The sequence below is a fragment of the Anopheles coluzzii genome, chromosome 2, assembly GCF_943734685.1.
Source record: "Anopheles coluzzii chromosome 2, AcolN3, whole genome shotgun sequence".
Taxonomy (NCBI): Eukaryota; Metazoa; Arthropoda; class Insecta; order Diptera; family Culicidae; genus Anopheles; species Anopheles coluzzii.
In genome coordinates this window covers 40310156-40333507 of record NC_064670.1, presented here as the reverse complement: position 1 = coordinate 40333507, position 23352 = coordinate 40310156, and the positions used below count along the sequence as shown (strand labels likewise).

General features: G+C 45.7%; 2 protein-coding genes across 5 annotated transcripts in view; one reads left to right on the top strand and one right to left on the bottom strand.

Moving 5' to 3' along the window:
- Positions 1 to 98: 98 nt before the first annotated feature.
- Positions 99 to 1553, bottom strand: LOC120947955 (translation initiation factor eIF-2B subunit alpha). The gene is made up of 6 exons (XM_040363838.2): positions 1373 to 1553; positions 1206 to 1307; positions 876 to 1132; positions 686 to 798; positions 351 to 621; positions 99 to 288 (listed from the first exon to the last, which is right to left on the bottom strand). Exons 1-6 carry the CDS (start codon positions 1395 to 1397, stop codon positions 142 to 144), a joined length of 915 nt encoding a protein of 304 aa, XP_040219772.1. The 5' UTR covers positions 1398 to 1553; the 3' UTR covers positions 99 to 141.
- Positions 1554 to 1877: 324 nt separating this feature from the next.
- Positions 1878 to 23352, top strand: part of LOC120947954 (AN1-type zinc finger protein 6) — a 28680-nt gene continuing 7205 nt past the window's right edge. Inside the window, exons 1-2 of one of the 4 annotated variants that reach the window (XM_040363834.2) lie at positions 1879 to 2013; positions 8681 to 8724. The gene's annotated coding sequence lies outside the window, so the exon portion shown is untranslated. Of the gene's footprint in view, positions 2014 to 8680; positions 8725 to 14596; positions 15010 to 23352 lie in introns of those variants that run through there. The other 3 variants (XM_040363836.2, XM_040363835.2, XM_040363837.2) reach the window with 3 other exon arrangements.

Here is a 23352-nt window from a genome sequence, read left to right as displayed (position 1 = left end):
TGGCAATGGTCGTCAAATTTGAAAGAAATGATTGGGATGTAAGGTAGGAAAGTTTCTTTCTATTTCGTTTATACTCTCAACATATCGAACACAGAGGGTTAACGATGTAAGATGTGCTGTTGTTCTTTTGATAATCAATATTTACAGATACAGTTTAATCAACTCATCACTAACAGCGGACGGCGCCAGTATGCCGAGATCGGTAAAGAGCAGCGTAATGTACCCTGGTGGTGTATAATCGACCATCGGGTGCACCTTTGCTGTGTCTTTTAAATTTTTCTGGTTGTACTGCAAGGGTAATCAGCGTATCAGTGCATCAGTTCATTAGGTATTTTTTCTACAAAACCTACCTTGTATTCGTTCGGTAGATCGCGCTGGTTGAGTGGGTACAGTCGGCAGAATTTGAAGCTTTCCACTAGCGCGTAGAACGGTTTCTTCATCTCGCGAGCGCATATGGCCATCGTTACCGTGCCGATGCGGTTGATGATGCCGCCACTTTCGACCACACCTTCCGCACCGACCAGCACCATATCGACCGTTTCCATCACGTATCCGATGGCCGTGTCCAGAATCAGGGTGCAGTCGATGCCAGCCTTTTCCAGCTCGGACACCATTTGTTCACTGAAGGAAATTAGTAAAACCTGGATCAGTGGTGGCACCGTTTGTGCACGCTGCTCATGCTTACCCGTGATGATCCGGCGCACTGTGTGTCACGAAGACGTGAAAGCGCTTGTTGTTCTGGGCCGCCAAAATCAATGCCTCCCGAACGGTGCGTGATCGTGCGTGTGTTAGGATGCGCTACAAAATGGGAACAAATCACGCCGGAAACCAGAATGTTAAATCGACCCTTGTGGACGCTCATCCCGACTACTTACACATCCTTCGCTAATAAACGTGATCGCTTGCTTGGCAATCACGTTCCTACTTTCCAGCAGCTTCTCTAGGAACATCTTGCCGCGGCTCAACATGATTTCCCGCACTTCGTCCATCGTTTTGTCGTCGAACTTGGCTAGCGTGATGAAGCGCGAGAACAGCTCCGTCCCTGAGACGACCGACGTCATCGGTTTGTCCGTTTTGCGCATAGCTCCCACGGCCGCCTGAATCGTCGAGTGAAACTCCTGCACCGTATCGACTGCAAAGGGCAAGAAGTTTTGTTGACGTGGTGACGAGCAAATCCGCTTTCGGCCGGAAGTTTCGCAACTTACACTTCGTTTTCTCCAGCACCATTAGCAGCGTCTTTATGGCCGCAATGCCGGGCGACATGTTATCGTCCTTTTCAAGCATGCCCACAAAATTGGTGGCCACATCTACGGTGGGAAAACGATTCCAACAATCAGTGTCTGTTTCGAACGAACTTACGATCGCCACTTACCAAATTGCTGGTTTACTTCCTTCATCGTGCGGTATTAATATGTCGGTGTACTATCCAATGAGCAGCCCAATGCGGTTGATGGGATAATTGCAGAAATGTAGCACGAATTTCACCAAATTCTGTGTACACAATGTGGCAAGGATATTGCCGTGTTGTTGAGCGTTTGACAGCGGTTTGTATTTGTTATTGTTTTCGAACCGTCGAACCTCAAATGTCGTTACATTTTCTACCGCTTTTTACCATGGAAATGCCAAATAAATTGGCCTTCATCGCATGGACATTTTGTTCGAATGTATCATAAAGCATTCAGCTGACACAAATTAGTAATAATTTACCTTTTATTCATCTTTATTTTCGTTGAAGCAAAAGAAATTGAACCAAATATTCGAACAAAGTGTCAAATCGCCTGACAGCGCCGTTACGGAGCGCAAAAATGTTATTTGGGATTTATCCCGTGGCGTTACGCTGCGTTACATCGCTGCGAGGTTGGTGTTAACCTGTCAACGACAGCAGCGAGTTTATCCAAAATTTGACAGTGTTCGTGGACGGAAGGTTTCGTGCTCGGGTTTGCCGTGTCATCAAATAAATTGCGTTTTGGATCGTATGCTGATATCAATTTCCAATTCCTCCAACCAGCAAAGGTACGTACAAGCGGTAGGGATTGTGGTTTACGCGAGCAAGCGCACCCAAATGCACTCGCAAGAAAGCTCGCCTCGCCTTCGCCAACCATTTTGTGGGTCGTCTAATACGTGAAGTCGATTTCAATATGGCGGCCTGTGGCTCGCGATCAAAGGCGTACACATCATTTTCCATTACCTTCCACCAAGGACGATACAGGCGGCCTTGGTTTGGACGAACTGTGTCGAGCACACGGGCGAAGGCTGGTGTGTTTCGGTTGGAGTGTGGCTGGAAAATTCTCCAATTTCCTTGCCCCGTACACCTTGACGATATTGCGATATATTGTTTGTGGTTTTGCAACATCCTCCCGTCGAGCGAGAAAAATTCGTCATCCTCTCCACCGCCCGTACCACGTTCCTTGTCTAGAGCCGTGCCATTGCACAGCACGGGAGTAACAGAGCGAACGCCAGCGTGAGTGACGGTTGTGCTGCTTCCTCGCGTTGCGTGTAACGGGCATTAATCGAATATGCTGGTCCATTTGTATATTTTCTCTCCCCTCTTCTTCATGCTGTGTGGCAGCCACAACACAAGAAAAACAACTTCCACAATGGTGTTGTAAGCCAACTTTTCGCGATTAGCTTGTTTGCCTAGGTTGTAATATTTTAGCTCATAACATCGTCACAACCAGAAAGCACGCTCGATAACCAAAGGTTAAATGTGGGTTGCTATGGTTTTTGCTACGGATCGCTACCCTCCCAGAAGGCAGGCTTGCGTCAGCAAAAGTCGTCAGCACATGCAATGTTTCTTTTTTGTAGAAGAGGATTTTTAATGTTATTAGAATAATATACCAATCTTCCATTTTCATTTTATTAATCAACTTATTACTCTTCTCTTTCATTCGCAGGTAAATCAACACTAATTTTTAATACAAGAACTCTCTCGAAATCTGTTCATCTTTTTGTCGTCGCACGCCTTTACCATTAAGGCCTAGTAAACGATTGGACTGTCGTTGCCTTCGGTATTCTAAGGTTTCCAAACCTCCTTTGGTTCCGATTATGGTTATCTTTTTCGGTACTGCAGGTGCAAGCGATTGTGTAAAGGATCAGTCAAATGTGCTGCAAAGCTCTCTGTCGAACCACCAGTCGGATGTGTGTGTGCCTGTGCGCCTGTACGTTCATTTCTATCCGTGAGTGCAACACAAACAAAGTACTACCACATACACACCCACACACAAATCAACAAATTGTGCAACTGATTCTTCCTGCCTTCGTCGTACACTCATTGCCCAATCGCCCTCTCGGTGGAAGGCAACAGTACGCTTGCGTTCTGCTACCGTGTGCACGTGAATGCGCCTGTGTGTGAAGTAACTGTAAGCGCACACACTCCCCATCTGCTTCCTTAATCGTGTGTGTGTGTGCGTGCGTGTTGTTGCGGTAGCAAAGAGTAGCAAGCAGTGTCTGTGTTGCGTGCGCTCGTGAGCAGGTTGGTGTGCGCTTGTGTATGTGTAAGTGAGAGCGAACGAGGGAGAGTGTGACTGTGTTTATGTGTGGTGGTTGTAAAAAAAACTGAGTCGAAGATTCAAGTTTGAAGTTCGTAATTTATAGAAAGTGTGTTGTTGTGCAGCTTTGTTGAGGCTCGTGAAACGATTGGTAATCTTTTACTTTTGAAGGAACTGTAGCATCTCAGGGACTGTATAGGTAGCAAAAACGTTAGAAAGGAAAATAAATATCGTACCTGCATGCTGTGGTTTTGCTCATGTGAATGCGTACATCCGCTTTAAGTTACAGTTTCACATAACGGGACTGTAGAATATCATGCATCGAACGACAGGACCTTATGCCTTATGCTGCCTTAAAGTGTTTTAAATCTTGTTTTGAAAAAGCTTTTAACTTTTGCCACCAACGTATCGAACTCATTTAGCAAAGGACAAGAAAAACGAAGGAAAACTGTAAACGAAAAAAAATAAAACCACACTTTATTGTGTCTATGTGTGCACGGCGCGATTGTGTGTTTGTGTGTGGCAGCGATTGGTGCCTAAGGTTGGGTGGGACATGCGCGCCACTTGACACCGTTTTTCGTTATCTGATTTAATAGCGTTCGACTGTGTGTTGTGTGGGAAAAACAAGGAGCGCGAGGTCGTAGCGGGGCGGCGGTTGTTGAAGAGCGAAACGTGAAAAAAGCGAAAACACATAACAGCAGCGCCATCGTACAGCAGTTCTCCGTCTAAAAGGCCTAGAGAGAGCAGCATAAGCTGGGTTCAATATTTGTGATGATGGTGTGAGTCCCCCATCCTCACCTCTCGACCAGCGATAGCTTGGTGGTCTCTCCCTTTGTATGGTTCGTGATAATGCAACGAAATGCTGTTTTGGTTTTGAACCAGAAGCCACAGCTTTTCGAAGTTGTTTTTTCCTGTATTTTTAGATCATTCAGCTGGCGGACTAAATAATTGCTCTTGATATTGAGCGGGGCGGCAGTACGTTGACGAAAGGCTAACGGCAAACGCGTCATACCACCTACCCTACCTAGAGGCCAATCCAAACCTCACTCTTATCTACGCTGCTGGTTTGGCTGCTGATGTGTGTGCCGCTTGCTGAAACAAGCAAGCCAAATGTAGCACACTGCTGCGTCATTGTGAATGGTGGAATAAAATCAATGTGCGACTTGAACCCCGTCTAGCAGCATGAACTACTAAGTACTCACTACGAAAGTATCAGTTTGTTCGTTGAGATTGTTGTTGCAAAATACTGTAATCGTCACGCATGAATTGAATGATTACCAAGAGCGGAGAATTGATAAAGCGTGCAGCGATAGTTTTATTTTACGCACGTTCCCTTTGCATTCTGATTAGGACAGAAAGCAAATCAATTGCATACTGATAAGGTTTACGGGCCTCTCGCCCTGCTCAGCACCTGTTATTTTGAATACACACACACACACAAAGAGACACGAGCGCATACGCCATCCGCAGTCTGTGATATTGCACATTGCCAATGCATCCATCGCCAGGCTGGCCTTGCCCCTGGATCACGTGTCGACAGCAAATGTGCAGCAGCGTGTATATGTGTGCTATGGACTGTGGATTCATTCTTCATTTCGTAACCTGTGGGCATTTCTGGGCACATATTAGCTATAGCAAAGGTGGTGGCACCTTTTTACATTACATAAAAGTGTTAACTTTAACATGTTGCATGAAAGCAATGTATTCATTTTTATTTTATAAACTGACGCATTCGTTTTATTGTGCAAAAAAAAATGGCACATGGATAAAGAGAAACGGAGCTCGAATAAAATGTCAACCCTCATACGCACGTGGCCACGCATAACCGTCCAGGTCTCGACACGTGCAAATATAAAACGCACAGGGTGACGGATGGATACGCAAGCAAGAAGTGTAGCTTGATAGCAACATTCGTGTTTCTCCATTTACCGTCCATTTGTACAACATCACGTGCCGTTGCTTCGTGATGTGGCGTAGCCAAGGATAAAGAAAAATTAACGGGATTTTTTTTTGTTTTGTTAGAAAGCACTCCTATTGAATTGTAATATGTATTATCCTGATATGATGTACATCGATTGATAGTGGAAGGGTGGTAATGTAAGGGGAATGAGCGTCATCCACACACGCATACACCTTATCCATATCGCCATAAGACACATGGCCGTGCACTTGTTTTGTTGTGCCATTAAACAGGCACCACGCGAAAAGTGTTACACCCAAATCTATGTGTCTGACATCGCGTCAAAACTTGTTCATCCAAGCAAGCGCCAATGATACGCGTGTTGGCGAACGTTACTGAACAAATGGCCTGCCAGGAACAATCGTGCATGCACATCGTGTAGCGAGCAAGGCAACCGCGTGCCATATTGTAATAGCAATCTCACCAGCAGAATCTGCCCATTCACCAACTGACACTCTCTTACAGATATGCACGCCACCTTCACGTTGAGAACAGGATGCATCCCGCAAAGATGCAGTTTTTATGTGTTTCTTTTTTTGTCCAAAAGAGACATGTCTCTCACATTGTTTGCCCTGTGCGTTCACATTTGTTGCAGTGCTTTCGCTTCTCGAAACTCTGACACAAAGAGAAACCCGTAACTTCATACGCGAAAGAAAAGCTACTGGCTTGGGCGGTTGTTTGTGTGTGCACGGAAATTAATATATTGCTGCAGAACGTACAGCAGAAGCAGCGAATCTTGCGCAGAATACGCAAAACCAAGAAGATATCCGGTCAGTCAACCATGACGAAGCGTTGCAGAGATGCACGGCGAATGAAGGATTGGTGTGAGATAAAATAAAATAATTTCTACCACATCCTCTCTGCTGCTCATAAAGTTCAAGGTCTTGCTTACTCCTTCCATCCTTCTCCAGTCGTTGGGGAAATGCAGGAAAGGAAAAAGACCAACCTGAATTATGTTGGCAGTGCAATCTTGAAGGCAAGAAATAAACTTCTTCATGTGAAAAGTTAATATGTTTCAAAACTTTGTTTCATTTTTAGTTTTGCTCCTGTATGTTATCCAGCGTTGGGTCTCTGAAATGAAGAAAAAGTTGGTAGAAATCTATCTATTGAAGCGTTATAAATATTTAGATATTCACTGAGAGTAGTGGTGGTGCATGGTACTCCACAATAAACACTACTGTCGATCGAGACGACCGTTTGCGGAATGACTTGTTCTACCTCTTTGGACATAAATCTTCTTCAGAGAAGTGTAAAAGATCGTAGGAATTAATATGCCAACAGATAATAGTCAGTAAAAAGTCCGAGATGTGATGCTGACTCAGCAGATCCCTTGCTTTTTACTTCTTCCTTCCATAATGGTAATGATCGTTGGATGTACAGAGCCATCACATGTATAGTAGATAATAATATTTCCTTCTCAAAAATACGTTCCTAGTGATTTTAGTAAATGCAATTTTAATAAGCATGAATTACTTCAAACATTTCTGGAGTTTTCAATATCTGTATGTTTCAGAGTATACAAACATAAAACTGTTGCTCTAATGCTTATACAAACGTATTTATTTGATTAGTTTTGAAATGAAATTGGACTGATACGGTTTCTTCAGCGATGGTTTATAACCACCATTATTGCCGCAAACACTTCTATTTGCGTGGGATTGCCCTACACATTCAACTAAAACCAACCACACGGAGAATGCGGTTTCTTCCATTTTCTTCTCCTCTTCCAAAGCGTAAAGGATGTTATTTGGAGTTTTTTTTGTATGCTTGTTATTAATGGCGTAGCAGCCAGCTCGCGCATTCACGCATCGTCTAGCGAATAGAATTCAACGAACTTTGAAGGTCTTTTCCATTTATTATCGAAAACGAGGGGCAGAGAGGATGAGAACAAAAATGCTGCCGCCGAAACATGCATCGAACCGGCACCACTGGAATGACGGGGTTTTCGTTGTGTTCTCAAAAAAAAAAAAAAAATGAAGGATTGATCCGTGCTGATGTTGCCAAAATCGGTTTAATGCTGACACGGGACTTCTTGTTCAGAGGTAATTCAGTGCAGAGTAATTCCGCGTTGTTGGCAGTGCCTTTGTGTTGGTCGCAAACGTCGACGGTACCTATATGCGCGCTCCGTGTTAAATAAATGAGTTGCGTTTATTTTAGCATTAGATACAGGAAGGAAGAAGGGTGAACAGGATGAGCCTACCAACTAACTAAACAAACCAGCAAACATTGACACCGTGGTAGCGAGGTGGTGTGAATATTAAAATACAAACATTCACATTCTCGTTTAGCTACGAGAGTAGGGGGCGATCGCGCAACTAGCCCCGATCGCTCGTATCTGTTCCGCCACACTGTTTCCAGGCTGGTGGAGTGTGTTAGTCCTTGAAGGAGCTGTAGTTCCTGGCTAGGATTTTAAAAGGGAACGTTTGAGGTCCGTGCTCCGTTGTGTCGTGTACCGTTAAACGCGCTCCCCCCAACAGGAAGATGGCCATATTCGTATGTTTTGGATAATGAATTCGCTTCTATAGGTACACACTCCTATCGTGTTGGGGCTTTGATCAGTTGATCACCTTCGATCGCGCGCCCGGAGGCACGATCGCGGTGTCCGCTGCACGAATTGATATCGTTGCGACTGTCACGAATTGGTTGGTGTGTGATGAAGTCAAGTTATATGTATGTTACTGTTTCACTTCCTGGACCCATAACACAGCACTAAAATAGGCTCTGAATACCAACTACTAATAGATTGTGTCATTTAAACAATTGCGATTTCGCAATACTTTAATTATTATATGTAAAAACAATGCTTTATACGTCTAGACGTGAGAGATCATTCGCACTACCCTGTGTGTCAGTACTGTACACTTTGTGTGCTATGGAGCAGATCCGTTTTCATCGGCACATGGACCTGTGTGCTTGATGGAAGGAAAAACAACCCCATCGCGACGACGAACTCCAAGAATAATAACACGGCTATTGACCAAGGTCAGGGTAAATAATGATGTCCTCAGCACAGCACAGCTTTACTTACGCGTGCATCCATGCAGTACAATATTGCACAGAAAAAGCATTTGCATGTAATGCTTTGACAGTGAAAGATGTTAACAATTGTTTTGGAAAATATTTACATTCCATTATATAGTACAAATTATTTCCAACGTTTACGAATGTTTCTACAGTAACTTCAAAAATACTAAAATGATTTCTTGGTTTGGTTTCTCTTCCTTTTTCTTAGATCCCTTCATACTCTAATTCTCCCCGGTTGACATTTTCTATACGGTAAGAAAGCTATGGCTTATGCTAACATAGTTAATCAACAGTCGAATCCACCTTCCTGAACGGGGTGTGTGACCTAAAAATACGGAAACCTCTGCATTCTTCGGCGTTCGATTGGCTTAGTGTTGTTGCCGCAAGCATTCGTAGCCACCCCGTATCTCTAGAATTGTCGTTTCGAGTGCGGAAAACAAACCAAAACCGACGACGACTGGTTTTCTTTGCCCTCCGCTGGACAAGATATACCCGTTGTGCCGTTTCTGTGGTGTTGGTAGCGAGATCTCGTCTGGAGGTGACCTGAGAGATCTTGTTTTTATGTGGTCTAACGGCTTAAAAAAAGCTAGCATGATATGGGGTAGGAGCAAAGGCAGCAACCAAGCAAGGTCGATCGAAGGCATTTGCTCTCGGTTGCCAGTGCCTGCCTATCGGTTGGTCTAAAGGTGGTGGTGTTGGAGGCAGCTTTTCTCCCTAGCGATGTAGGAAAAATGCTAGCGAAAAGAAAAAAGGGAATTGGAACTAAATAGCACAATGCTCCAACACCCACCCCACACCAAGTGTCACGACGGTTGTTGTTAGGCCTGTTTTTTTTGCAACTGAATTGTGATTGAATTGCGATACACATAAAACTGCCTCACCACAACACAACCACACTCATAACCATCATGGGGATTCACACAACGGCGCTACTACCCATCTCTTTCACCTATTCTTGATCGTTTCAACCAAGAACAACACACGCGCGTCACGATCTGATCGGTGGGGTTTAAGGGGTGTGTGTGTGTGGTTGGGTGTTTTCCTGGTCCGGAGAAAAGGGGTGGTAAGAAAATAGGCGAAACACTCCAATGGCGAAGCAGCCAGAGGGGGGGTGACAGAGTGGAAGAGCAGCATATTTGTTTGTGGGGCAGCAAAAACGCTCGCTCTTCTCTTCTTTCTCTTCGTCGGTCGTGTGGAGCGGGGAAGCTTGTTTGCTTAGTAAGCTTTTTGTGTGCGTTTCAGCGCGCTGCAGTTGGTGTAGCCGCAGCACAGCACCACCTTCTGAGTGAGCGCTTTAAGGTCATCTTGCCCCCTTAGAGTACCAGTAGTGATGGTGATGGGCGTGTGTGTATGTCGTCGTCGTCGTCGTCGTCGTAGTCGTTCTATCGCTCAGCCAGCCAGAGAGTGGTGCGCGAGAGAGCATTTGTTTTGTTTGCGCGGATGGTGCAGAACACAAAAGAAGGGACAGGAAACACACCCTCCCCCACGTCGTAGTCGCTCTCTTCCCTTGGAACGTGGTGGGCACCACAACCTCTGTCCTCTGCCTCCCGCTCTACTCGGCCTGGGCACTCTCCGCAAATTGTCAGCTGGTTTTTGTTCGAAGCATTCGAGCAGAAGAGCAAAAAAACACACCATCACAGCGCTCCAACCAGTATCTCTCCCTGGTGCTAGTGGTGGTGGTGGCTTCAACGACCCGTGGGGTGGGGAGCATAACTTGACAGACGAACCAGACGTCCTACAAAAGCTTGCGTAGCAAATAGTTTCCCTTGTCTCTCTGCGGGGTGTGGATGTAGTAGTGATGGTCGGTTACGCGGTGCCCCTATCCATCTCTCTATATACCTTGCACAAAGTCACAAACTCTCGCACACACACACTCGCATACACACATATGACCCAAGTCTTCCGTACCGCGAGTCCGCGATCACTGAGTCTTCCGCCTACTTCGGCCTCCTTTGACGGGGGCATTTTCATGCTGCTTGCGCAGCAGAGGATGTTTATTGCGCGGAAGATCTCTCGATCTCCCCCATTTGCGCTTGTGTTCTGTTCTAACACTCTCCTCGCGGCACGAGCGCGAGCGATTTACGTGTACGCTTTACTTTTGCTGCCTTTTTGTACCCTTTGCTCCGTAATTCCCCCGCGCGCGCGCCGTCTTCAATTTGCGTTACTTGCTCCATCGATCATGCTTATACCGTTCGGCCATATTCGTTTCGTTCCACTGCACAATCACTTGGCAGAACGCGGTAAATAACACTAGCGCTACTGCCAGCCCCAGAGTCGCATTAGACGGTCTTAGGGAACGGGTTGCTTTGATTGATGTAAATTGAATGTGTAGGTTTCGTCGGTACAATCGCTCCAGGGATTCTTCCTCCTTTTCATGGTGGAATTTTCATGTGTCTGTGATTTTACGAAGCTGTTCTTTGTAATGCAATCTAAAACTTTAAACGATAATTTGTCTTGTTTATCTCTTTAAAAGAAAATAGCTACCATTCTCCCACGTGCGCGCCACTACCGACCATGACCTGCGACAAAGGAGCGTTAGACCGTATCCCTAGTGCTGTATGTGTGTGCTCCTCTCCACTGTGTGTCCGTTAGGTTAAAGGTTTTGTTGATTGTGTTTCACTGTCCAAACGCCGCCGCAACATCCTTTATACTCAGCAGACAAGAAAGCATCTCATCCCACTGGGCGTTGTCTCGTGCAAGGGAAAATCGGTCTTGTAGCAGTAAAGACCATATCCAAAGACACTTTTTGTAGTAGTAGTAGTGGTAGGTAGTACGAACCCTCGCTCGACCAACCAACAAAGATCCTTTGTGTGTGATCCACTGGATAGCGAAAGGACTCGCCGCTCCGGAAGAAAGACACCGAACAAAATGCTTCCTACCTCCTCCTCCTCCTGTGGACGAGTAAATGATTTTTCCCATGCTTTTTCACGCAATTTTTAAGTTTCCTGTTCCGCATGGTAATGCTGCTCCTTTTTGTGTAGGGTTTCTTCTGTAAGCAAATGTTAATTTTGACTTTCTACATGCGCTGGATGGGTTTCGTTCGTTCGTTGCGTTGTCCTCGAACCCCCGGCATGAGGAGAATGATTTCTTATTCAGTCCTACTTAACAACCTATGACGGGATCATCAAGCGCTAAGAATGGGTTTCCTTTGTGAAGCACTTAAGCAATTAACCTCATCTTTTGCAGCTTCCGAGTTACTGCTAACTGCTTGCGCTCGTCACCGTGAAGTAGAGCGATAAGGGCAACTGTTATGTGGTTTTGTGGTTTTTAGCGGATAAAATGAATGTTTGTTGATAATTCTAGTTTTATTTAAAAAAAAAAAACTAATCTAGTCTAAACGAAATCTAATCAAAAAAATATCTAGTGATCACATACAAAATGCAGAAAATATTTTATAAAACTCTAGTCTTGAGATAAGAGCTACTGTTATCATTCTAAATAGAAAGTTTTTGTTAGAAAGTTGAAATACAAAATTCAATACAAGTGGCAGCATGAGCGGATGATAAGAATTTGAAGCATTTAAATTAATGGTTCCTTGAAAACTATTTCCCACACGATTTGTCCTCCCGTTCCGCAACATCTAACTTGATTTGTTGTGATACTTAATAAGTCTCGGAAGCGTTTTAAGACCGGCAAAACCTCCCTGTAGAACGTCATGAAGAAAAATGAAAAAAAAAAATAACGGTTTGTGAGGGAAATGATTATTTCTCTCTTCAATCCCACGAAAAGATAAGAATCGTATTACGTGTTGTTATCGGCTCGGGGGATTGGGAGCTTAGCTTATCTTATCGCCGCCTTGGTTACATTCAAAACTCCTCCCACATGTGAATCATACGGTTTCTGAACATGTTTCTCGACCAACTAAACGGGATCTTTATCTTTGTACTTGTGAGTGTGATGAACCCCTTTTGAGAGTGGATTCGGATTGCCCTTGGTCAGCTCTTTCTGTGTAGCTTCGTTTGGAGGCCCAACTTTTTTGAACAATTATTTTGTGCTATTTAAGCGAACCAATTCTTCAACCATTGTTCATAGGAAACTTTTCGCAAGGGCTCGTGGGTTCATTTAACCCTGTTTTGTGACAGTTTGAAGCATCGAAAACATGGATCTCCAGGGAAAATGTATTGACTGCTATTTTTGCTTCCACAAGAGCCCCCGACGCGCCCGTCCTTGTCTCAAACTAATGATTCTCATTAGCTCAAACGGCCGGTTGGACACACACACACGCATTAGCTTTGCTGGAAGGTTTATGCGTCACAACCTGTTTTTGCGTCTCCGCCAACCGCTGTTATCGCCCTCCCCCCCCTCTCTCTCTCTCTCTCTCTCTCTCTCTCTCTCTCTTTCTCTCTCTCCTTGTTCGTTTCATCCCTTTATTTGGCTGGCTTTGGGTGGTTGGCGGACGGACGGCTCGTTTCTCCCCGGAGTGATTCCTTCTCCTTCTATCTCTTCTCTTCCTTTGTTTTTATTGACTATTTTCTCCGCTTGATAAGCGACACTCCGCCACCTTCTTCGCTTCTCACTTATGTGCCCACCCGCCCGGAAGGAGATTAGCCGGAACTGACGCCATTTAATGGGTCGGACAGCGGATGGAATCAACAGCAACAACATTCACCAAGTTCGTGATGTAGAAACACCAACCCCCCCTCCGTGTCCGTGTGTAAGGCTTCGTCGTCATCGTCGTCGCCGCCGCCGCCGCCGCCGCCACATAAGCAAATAGAAAGGCTCGCGGAGTCTCTTAGTATGAAAAATAATCTTTTATTATGAATACATACGTGTGCGCAAGAGTGCGTGTGTGTGTTTTTTCTTCCATTGCGTGTGGTTCAACCTCCCGTGGTCGCATAGAGAGAGTGTTGGTGGTGGCAGTATGACCAATGCTATATCATGAGGGTTATTTTATTTTGCGCACTCTTATCACGTTGTAACGTGTCCTTTTGTTATCGGGGGGGGGGGGGGGGGGGGGGGGGGGTTCGTGTACTTTTGCGTTAAAAATGTTGCGTTGCGAGACACTGTTTTATCAACACAACAATTTAAACCAATCTGATGGCTTTTTGCGCTCTGGGCAATGATTTCCGTGGACCTTTGTAAATTACGCACCAAAGCGCGCTGCAGAGTATTGCGTCTTTTTTCCCTTAACACAGCAGTGTTGGCGTCCGCTATACAACACTGTACAACTATGCGCTTGTGTGTAGTTTTCTTCCTCTTGCACTTTGGCATCGAACGAATCGGCTCGCAGCGATCGTCGTCGTCGCCGTGCCGCTTTAATCTGCGCACTGGTGCGTTGTGTGGTATCGCATTGCAACACAATAACCCGAAACCCGCTCTTCAAGTGTTGAATCACGGCAGCCGCTTGGCTGTGTGAGTGTATGTGCGTATGCGTGCGTGTGTTTTTAGCGTGACGTAGTGGAAAATCAAGTTACTCGTCCAACACAGGAATGAGAGAAGAGAGAGACACATGGTGAGGGTGAAGGGAACAGTTGGCGAAGTGAGAAGAGCACCCACGCGCACACCCCACACCTTGCAACGGATAAACCGAACCGTGCCGGGTGCCTCCTGCACCACCAACCGTCCGGACTCCGGATCAGGGGCGGTCAAAATGAAGAGGCAAAAAAAAGCGAGACACACACAACACAACACACAACCCCCATGTCTGCACAACGCACAAAGAGATGGGACCGCGCCGTTCAGTACGGAAATCCACCGAGGTGTACAAGAATGGGCACATAAACACAAAGGAGGCTGAAACAGAAAAAGGACGGGAAAGAGAGAATTTACACCTCGCTCACTCTTTCTCACTTTGTTTTTCTAACTCTCGAGCAGCGCGGAAACGCAAGGAAACAAAGCGAATAAGGGAAACGCGTTTCATCAACCGTGTGTGTCTCCCTCTCTTTCTCTCGCTCGTTTTCTCTCTGCCAACAACGGAGTGAAATATTTGCTGAGTAATTCCGTCTGGCTTTGGTGGTCGCTTTCCTTTTGGCGCAAGTGAGACAGCACACTGCTACCTGCCGCAGGATAAGCGAGCGCGAGAGAGCGAGAGCAAAAGGGCAGCAGCAGACTCTCTCTCTCTCTCTCTATCTCGCATATGGTTTGAAGTCAACGGTGAGGACCCCCGCTCACGTAGCAGCCAGCAGGCGAGCAGTGTAGCCGTCAGTACGAGCCAAGTTGTGAAATCGTTCGGATCGTTCGGGAAGAACGCAAACGCTGCAGTGCCCGTCCGTTGCGTTGGTCGCAGTTTTTTCTGGCTTTGAGTTGCCTTCGTGTGTGTGTGTGTGCGAGTGTGGTGTGTTGTGCAGTGGTGCGCGCCCTGTGTTCAACCTTGGATGCACCAGTGGAATAGGTGTGCTTAGAGAGCAGCCGCCCCCTTCTTTTCCTCCTCAATCGTCATCGCTCAAGAGAGCCAACGCAGATCTTGTTTTCTGCCGTCGTCGTCGCCGTCGTACCTAGGAGTGTGTGGCTGTGCCATCAGGCAAATTGATGGTAATAAAACGACCTTCCGCTGCAGCATCATCAGTTGAAGAACGAGAGATGATCGCCTATGCTTACGTATGTTATAATCAAATAGGAAAAAAAGTTCATCGCGCTGTGCGTGTGTGCGTGTGTGTGTGTGGGCTAATAAGGGTGTGTAGAGGGTGGCAATAGAAGGGGTGAAGGGCAAACGGCGGTGGTGAGACGGCAGCAGCAGCAGCCCCAGTCACACAGAGTGTGGTCGCCATTTGTCGTCATACGCTTATTTCCCATCAATTCCATCCATCAGTCATGTGCTTTTTGTGTGTGCAGCAGCCCCGCGTGTGTGTATGTGTGTGTGTGTGTGTGTCTGTGTGCGGAGTAATTCGTGGAAGGTCTTGTCATTCCCGCTTCCTCCACCACCCGCTTGCTTCTTGTGTGTGTGTGTTTCCTTTTTCGTTCGTTTCTATTCCGTTGTGTGCAGCGGCAGTAGCGAAGTAGTGGGGCGGGCAGTGACGGTAGTGGGGAGAAGATTGACTGCCCATTTGCGATGTTCTTCTGGGCAAATGTCAAACTAAACATGCCTGTGTGTGTGTGTATATACGTTTACGTGCTGCGACAATATGTATTTGTGTGTGTATGTGTGTAGTACACAGTGTGTGGTGTAGGAAACAAATGACGAGAGTGTGTTTCGACGGAGTTAGACGTCAAAAAGATAGGATTGCGACTTCCGGGACGTGCATTGTCGTGTATGTGTGTATGTCTGTGTGTGTGTGTGTGCGACGAATGCGTGTGTGTACCTCTGGGCACAGTGGGTGAAACGGTTTACTTTTCCTCTTTGTCTCTCCGTCTGCTACTTTGATCAGACCAAATTTGCCAAACGAAACATGTTTTTATTTACTACGCCACCACAGCAGCAAAGTAGTATGTACGCGTGACTGTGTGTGTGTGTGTGTGTGTTTGTGGAACAGTTATAGACCTTTGTAAAAGTGCCCTAAAGTACGTCTCACATTAGTTTGTTGTTGCGTTGTTGTTTTGTATAGAGTGCATTGAAACGTATTTCGAAACAGAAAATATTCTCTTGCTGCGCACATTTAGAGGGAAATCGCGCGACTAGTAGTTGTCTGCACTTCGCTAATACATTCGTCTGCGCAATAAGAAGAAAACGGGCGTTTAAACACATTAGTCTCTATTTGCGCTGCAACACAACGCGATATCCAATTAAGAAAAAGGCACCCGTTTAGCTCGAGCGCAAAAAGGAAAGATCAAGTATAGAGCCGTAGTGCACGGTGAGAATGTGTTTGATAACGTCCCTCGCCTCCGTGTCCCCTCCGTAGTGTGTGCTGCAATTGGCTGCAGTTTTGTATTGCGACTCGTGGTATACACACACACACACACACACACACACACACACACACACACACTCAGCCAGCAGTCCCAACCCGGTCACACTTTCGTTCGCCCCTTGACCGATGAATTTATATTGCCCCGTTTATTCGTGCCACCAACAGCACGGCCCCCCCCCCCCCCCCTATCCTTCGCAATCACACAGTGGCGCGGACAGGGTGGTGAAACTCGACTGCAATCAAGTGAAGTTGCGAGTGCCTGTTGTGTATGTGTGTGCGTGTTAGAAAGTGTACGTTTGATACGCGTGCGCGTGCGTGTATGTGGCAATGTAAATATATGTCTGCTTTATTTTTAATATACGTGATTTATTGTTTTCTTTCGAAGTGTCTTTCGCAACTTTTTGTATTTTGTTGTAAACAAATACATTGAGACTCATTGCCACGTATTGTCAAGCTGTTCAAGTTATTGCGACACTGACACTTTTTTTTGCAAATTTACTAGTCCAGTTTCAACTAGAATACGCAATGTTTAGGGAAATGACAAGTGAAGATATTGTGCCTACGTGTGTTTGGCTTTTTCCTGTGCTTTGTATACCCGGCCAGGCTGTGGGGAATAGCTACGGTTTGCGATAAAAATAATCATCTTTCGGTCTCTAGGTGATGGTGAGGGCTGTCGATTTGTGTAGAAGAGATGTAAGGGATGCATGAGTGAGAAAAAAGCTCCCCACACACATATCATGTGACACGAAAACTGGTCTTGGACTGGCTTTGTGGGAGGTGGTGAAGAGGCCTGTGTGTTTGTTCGTTGGTGGGGTAGTGAAAAACACACATTCTCCAATTATCACCACACGAACAAACACTCGTGCATACGTAAGGCCGATCCCATCAGCAGTTGGCGAGCGTCGTGTGTCGTGTAACGCAATATAGCAACGCAAAATAGCTTTTATTCCCATTCACATTTGCGTGTGAGGTAAAGACGTCATCAGCTGGTAATTGTCCTACCATACCACATCGCAGCTCATCAGCCCACAGCTAGTGTGTGTCGTATTTTCTGCTTCTTCGCGGTCTTCTTCTCAGCTGTCAGTATGTTGTGTTGTTCCATTTTGCTCCGCACTCTGCTCTGCTGCGACGTCGCCTACTGTTGTTATACGGCCGTTGCTACTGGCACCACACCACTACAACGGTAAAACTGTCGCCACCTCAAACGTACGCGCGTGTGTGCGTCTATTTGCTCTTTGTTATTATTTTACGCAAAGACGATGTGTGCACGTACCGGCGCTTGTATGCGTGTGCTATGTTGTTATGCTGCGCGTGTAAAGACGACGTCTGTGTTCAGTCCTGCTTGCTGCTGCTCTCCTCCTAATTTATCGAACCATCTCCTCTACCCCTCCTCTACGTCTATTGCGTGTTTCCCTTGTTAGAGCGCACAGTAGCAGAAACTTTATAACTGATTTTAATACATTTCTAGTATTGAAAATGGTTTTCAAAGTCTGAACGAAAGAACATCCTTTAAAATATTATATTTATTTTATTTCTTATAGAGGCCAAGGGCCAATAGGCTTTCATTTTCGCCTTTTTTTGTATACTGGGAAAATTATGATAATGAGCTCAGAGCACGACATACACACAAATACACACACGCGCGCGCATGGCTGCTCACTTTGTTGGCCTTGTAATGGTTCGTCTTTAGCTTTTGCTTGCCTTTCTTTATCATCACGGCCGCTTTAATTCCATTACGTGGGGCAACAGTGATGGGGTTGGGGGCAAAAGGCGACGGTGGCGGATGCGGCACGTGTCGTTTGTTTTTGACCGCGAGGCTACTTGTACTCCACTCCTCCCCACACAGACATTGTAAGGGCCCAAGTGTATGTGGTGTGTGGTGTGAGCCAAGTCGTCATCTTTGAAGAAATCTTTTAAAATTGGCAAATGCAGCAGATGTAGACACACCGTCTTGAAATTAGATTCGGGTTGATCCTTTGCTTGTGTTCACTGTTTTGAGGATATTTTTACTCGACACGCTCGTCGTACTGTTTATGTGTGTTTGTGTGGGCATTGCGCGAACTCGCCATTATCGTCATTGTATGAAAAGCTGTCTGTAATTAGATCTATATATAACATGTCTCCCTCCCCCGTTACTGTTTAACGCACGCCCTAGTACACCAGCTAAACAATTGCAAACACACGAGAACAAAAGTAAACGAGCTCAGGGAAAGTACCAGACTCGACCAAGAAAACAAACACGGCTTGACACACGTTTTAAAGCGTTTTAAAAGGCGAAGATTACTAATAGGGATCTTGACAATGTTTCTATTTTTGTATTGTGGATTACCTGGAAGAATTGACAAAACTATAAAAAATTATAAAAATGTAATAAAAAAAATTAACACGTTTAAATATCTTTTTGAAACCACAATGAAATAGAAAGTGTCCGTTTCACAACACCACAACACGTGGTCCGTTTAATTATGTTATGCATTAAAATAGACCCCATAGGACGAAGAATTGCCCTGTCCCGAGGGGAGGTCGTCCAACGTATCTCATTCCATGTGTTTTTAATGTGCTGCAGTTCACAGGGGTGTCACCTACTCGGAATTTCTTGAAATCGAAACTGTTTCACACACTCTCGACTCAGTTAAATCGCTCCCCGCTCCTTACAGACCTTGTCCTTCAATAAACCTGCTTGCGAACGAGGAACACCTCCCGCAATGGCATTTGACAGAAAAGAAAAAAAAACAATGGAAAAGTATAGCTAACCATCCTAACAGCGAGAAATAAGACGCTTAACCCAAATGATCCCTGCTGTAGAATCTCCTCGGCACACAATGCAACAACCCGCACGTGAACATTCATAAAAACTCTTCGGGTTAGATCACTTTGCGAAGGAAAACTGTTGAAAGCATACACCATGAACATTTCTCCCTCTTTATCTCTCTCTATCTATCTCTCTATTTCTCTTCATTTTTACACATTCCTCTTCACTTCGCTTTGGCCAGGGGTCCTTGGCCATTTTCAATGTTAAAACCCTTCTGGGCGGTGCAGGAAGAGATCTAGAATAAAACAATATATCCATACCAACACACACACTCACATATCTATACACGACCAAACGTGGCAATAGAGTAGGCAAAGCGGAACCGAACACTGTACTGTGTATGTGTGCGAGAACTGTATACGCCTACGGTAAAAAGAGGGTTTTGTGCGTTTATGTGTATGTGTAGTTTTGCTGTCGCTTGAAACCTATAAGAGCAGAATGTCAGGATTAACGACACGGACACGTTTTTTATGATCTTTCCCCCGCCCATCTGTCAATGGTTGACCTCCTGTCGAGTCAAAAAGTAGGGAAAAAACACGACCAGCTGGTTAACGACAACACAAACCCCCCGGGGTCACATGGAACGCAGAGCAAGCACACCTCTTAGAGCAGGGGAATGAGACATGGTGTGTAGCATAATGCACTTTTTTATGGTGGTTGATGCCGCGCTGGTGTTGTTGAAGGAAAAGTGAAGCAGAGCTTATGTGTGTGTGTATTGCTATGTCATATACAATCCAGTAACTCATCGGGTCCTTCAGTTTTGCGGGATATTAAGAGTTGATTAATTTAGTCCTCCAACCCAAAATGGCCCGTTTTTAGTGCATTTGAGACAACTAAATGATGGTGATTTCCTAGCAGAATGTATTCTACTTTACTCTCTGTCTCTCTCACTTCACTTCTCTTCACTTGGGCCAAAGAACGAACTATTAATCCACCATTATGCTGTTCCATCAACGCGTGGCGCACTTCCTTCTTCACTGTCCATACTTCCTACTCCTGGTTCTGGTGTGTTACTCGATGGATTCGATTCTGGATGTACGATCTGTATCGCATCGACCGCGCGACCATTCAACCAGCGCTCCTCTTGCACATTTACACTCGCGCACAGACATGTGTGTGCGTCTTCTCTGGTAAAGAAGCCACCTTTCCGCGTGCTAAAATCCGTGTTAACCGCAAAACGGACCGACCGAGACCAGCAGCAGCGGACAGACAGAACAGTAATACGGACGCACACACGCACGCACATCCCGTACGCCGCCGCCCCTCTGTTGTGTAGTTGAATGACCTCAAACGGTCGCCGTCGGTGCCGTTGCCGTTGCCACTGCCGTCAGCTCAGAACGTCACATACATATACACGCACATGCACACATACATAAGCTAGAAAACGGGTGTGTATAGGGCATCAGGGCTGGATATAAGGTTTTTTTTATTTAGTAGAGAAAGAGAGAGAGGCGACAGATAGGCGTTTAGGAAGAGGGTGGTGAGGCCCTTCCCGATCGGTTTTGGTTTTCCCTTCGATGCGGTGGGTTTACACCAGCCCTGATGATGTTGATCTGGCTTTTATCCCTTTCTTTGCACCACTGTGTGTAGCTCCACTGGCTTATCCGTTTCATTTTCCTTCTTTTCCCGTTTTCATCGTTATGCTCTTCGATCCAGGAACCTCTCCTGTTACCCGTATGTTTTCGAGTGTGTGTGTGTGCTGTTGTCACCCACCCATTTGAGTTCGGGGTTTGTTTTATTCCGTTTTCGACGTTTTATTTCGCTCGTCCGGGGACAGCGAGCGGCGGGCGAGCAAGCAGACAGAACCATCTCGCTACCGGCTGCCCTTACCAGCCAGCGAGCTAGTCATGTTGCTGTGCCCACCTGCCCTTTTTCTCAGCGGGTTCAGCTTCTCTTTCTTCCTGTCTTTCTCCTGACGTAGGTGGCTTTGGCTTTCGAAATCCGACACGCATTTTCCGATTCTCTCGAGTCTGCGGAAAGAGGGCGAGTGAATGAAAAAAGTAGCTCAAAAATCTCAACCAGTTTGGGGTGATTGGCAAGCAAGCAGTACATTTTCCTTGTGTGTCATTTGTATAATACATCTCTGGTCAGCAATGTTTTACAATTATTTTTTAGGACATTTTTAAGACTCGTTTTTACATCTTCCACGTGCTTTTGTACTAAATGCGGTACTGTTGTTAATAAACGATTTATGCGAAGGATGTCAAAATTTTAAAAACGTCTGAAATAGAGCTGTATGTTTAAGGCATTGTGTAATTAATGTAAAATATGCTCAACTCTAAACATTCGTCGTACCACTCACCGTTGCGCTGATCCACTGGCTAAGTTAAGCTACGAACGCATTGTTACGACCACCACTCCTTACGATCGGAATGTTCTCAACTATTCCGCAAAGCATGCTACCACCAAAATGGTGAAACTCAGATCCATGCCTATGGCTTCAAAATGTCGGTGTCTGGGGAATATTGCTCCAGGCATCAAAAGCACACACGGAACCACATACTCTAACATGCGAGAGCTGTTTTATAGCAATCAAAATGGTTTAAGTAGAACCATCCAGACTATATCATGTCATGCTTGGATACGTCTTTCGTTTTCCACTATTAGCGAAGGTCGGTTGTGATGTGAAGTGTTATGCTTTAACCTTATTAAAAGCACGAATTGCTTCTTACCTTCTTGCAGTCGTATTATGTGTCGTGATTCCTTTAAGTAACACGATTGGCTGAACTAGAACAAAGAATACCCATACTGTACCTATAACTCTAAGTTTACACCTTAAATAGATAAATCTGTACCGAGTAGAAATAAAAAACACGACAAGCAGGATGTAAAATAGATGGCTGTGTTCGAAAGTCTTCAAAAAAAAAGGCAAAATGCAAAATTTGTCTTACATGCTTACACAACAACAGTAGAGGACGCTCCTCGTAACTCCAGCCCCACACCGCACATGCAATTCAAGGTCATTGGCCTTAAGGTGATGATGCTCCTTTGTGTGGTTGGTGTGGACCCCACCATCGACCTCCGCAACAACAACAACCACCAATTGAGACGGATAGGTCACTTGCCCTCGATGGTGGTTTATAGTCCACCGCTTCACCAATCTCTGCCCCCCCCCCCCCCCCCCCTGCCATCGGTCGTTTATGCATTGGAATTGCACTCCAGGCACCATCATCGGGCACAAATATATCGACAAACGAAGAAGAGGGAGGGAGCATTGTTGTTGCTGTTTTGCGGCGCTGTATTGATACACTTCGTCCTCGCTGTGTGTGTGTGTGTGTGGTGGTCAAGGGAATTAGAAGTGAAGAGGATACAACCACCCCCCCCCCCCCCCCTCCACCTTTCCGTGTGCAAAAGCACGCCAAAAAGAAACACCAGCACGTCCCTCAGAAAGGGCGAAACCTGCTAAAGTTCAAGGTGGTGTTCGGCACGGTTCTAGCACGGCACCCAGGCCGCACAGACCCGCACACACACACACGTACGTAGGCCACCAAGAAATGGTTGCAAAATTATTGCACATGCTGCTGCTGCTGCTGCACTTGGCTGCGCTTGGCATGGTATCGGATATAGGGGTGGAGTAGGAAGGATGTTTTGCACGCGAATGGAAGAAGGAATGTGGGGAAGCGATGTTCATTTATTATGCATCAACGCTCGTGGGTTGGATTTGGATGGTGGTACTACTGCAACGTCTTTCGGAAGTTTGCTCTTTTCCTCCTGTGTTGGCTCACAGTGTTTGCGGGGTTCTATACTTGGATGTTTTATTTTAATACACAAAGCTCCGTTGCAACTTCTAGCGCCAAGTTGAAGGAGAATTGGCAGAGGATATGGGGTTTTATTTATATTTTGGCTCCAACATGTACCACCTTCTACCTTTGCTGGGGCTGCCAAATCATAAAAAAGAGAGAAATGTGTAAAGAAAAAATATGTTCCTGACCGTCGTTGAAAAATGATAACAATTTAAAAACATAAATAAACGCGAAAAACATCACAGAAACCTCAAAAAGAGCAGGTATTTTAATAGTATTCATTCCGGAAACGCTTTGTCCAGTTGAAATCAGCTCGCTCAAATTGTAAGACAAAAGCTCGTTTTCACTTTTTCGACCACAAAACAGACTTCCCTCGTCGTCTCTCGAAGTTTCCCTTTTGTTGGTGATGGGGGGGGGGGGGGGGGGGGAGTGCACTAACTGTCTGGAGAAACGGCTTTGCAAAAATGAAGCCAATAATTAGTATACAATGCCTACAGCAGCAACGCGTTTGTGAACAACTGGTGAAGGGGTGGGCAAGCAC

Coding starts and splice junctions, on each gene's coding strand:
- LOC120947955 (XM_040363838.2), bottom strand. CDS start 1,397: ATGAAGGAAGTAAACCAGCAATTTG. Junction 1,308..1,372: donor GGAAGTAAACCAGCAATTTG/GTAAGTGGCGAT, acceptor TTCCCACCGTAG/ATGTGGCCACCAATTTTGTG. Junction 289..350: donor ATCTACCGAACGAATACAAG/GTAGGTTTTGTA, acceptor TTACCCTTGCAG/TACAACCAGAAAAATTTAAA.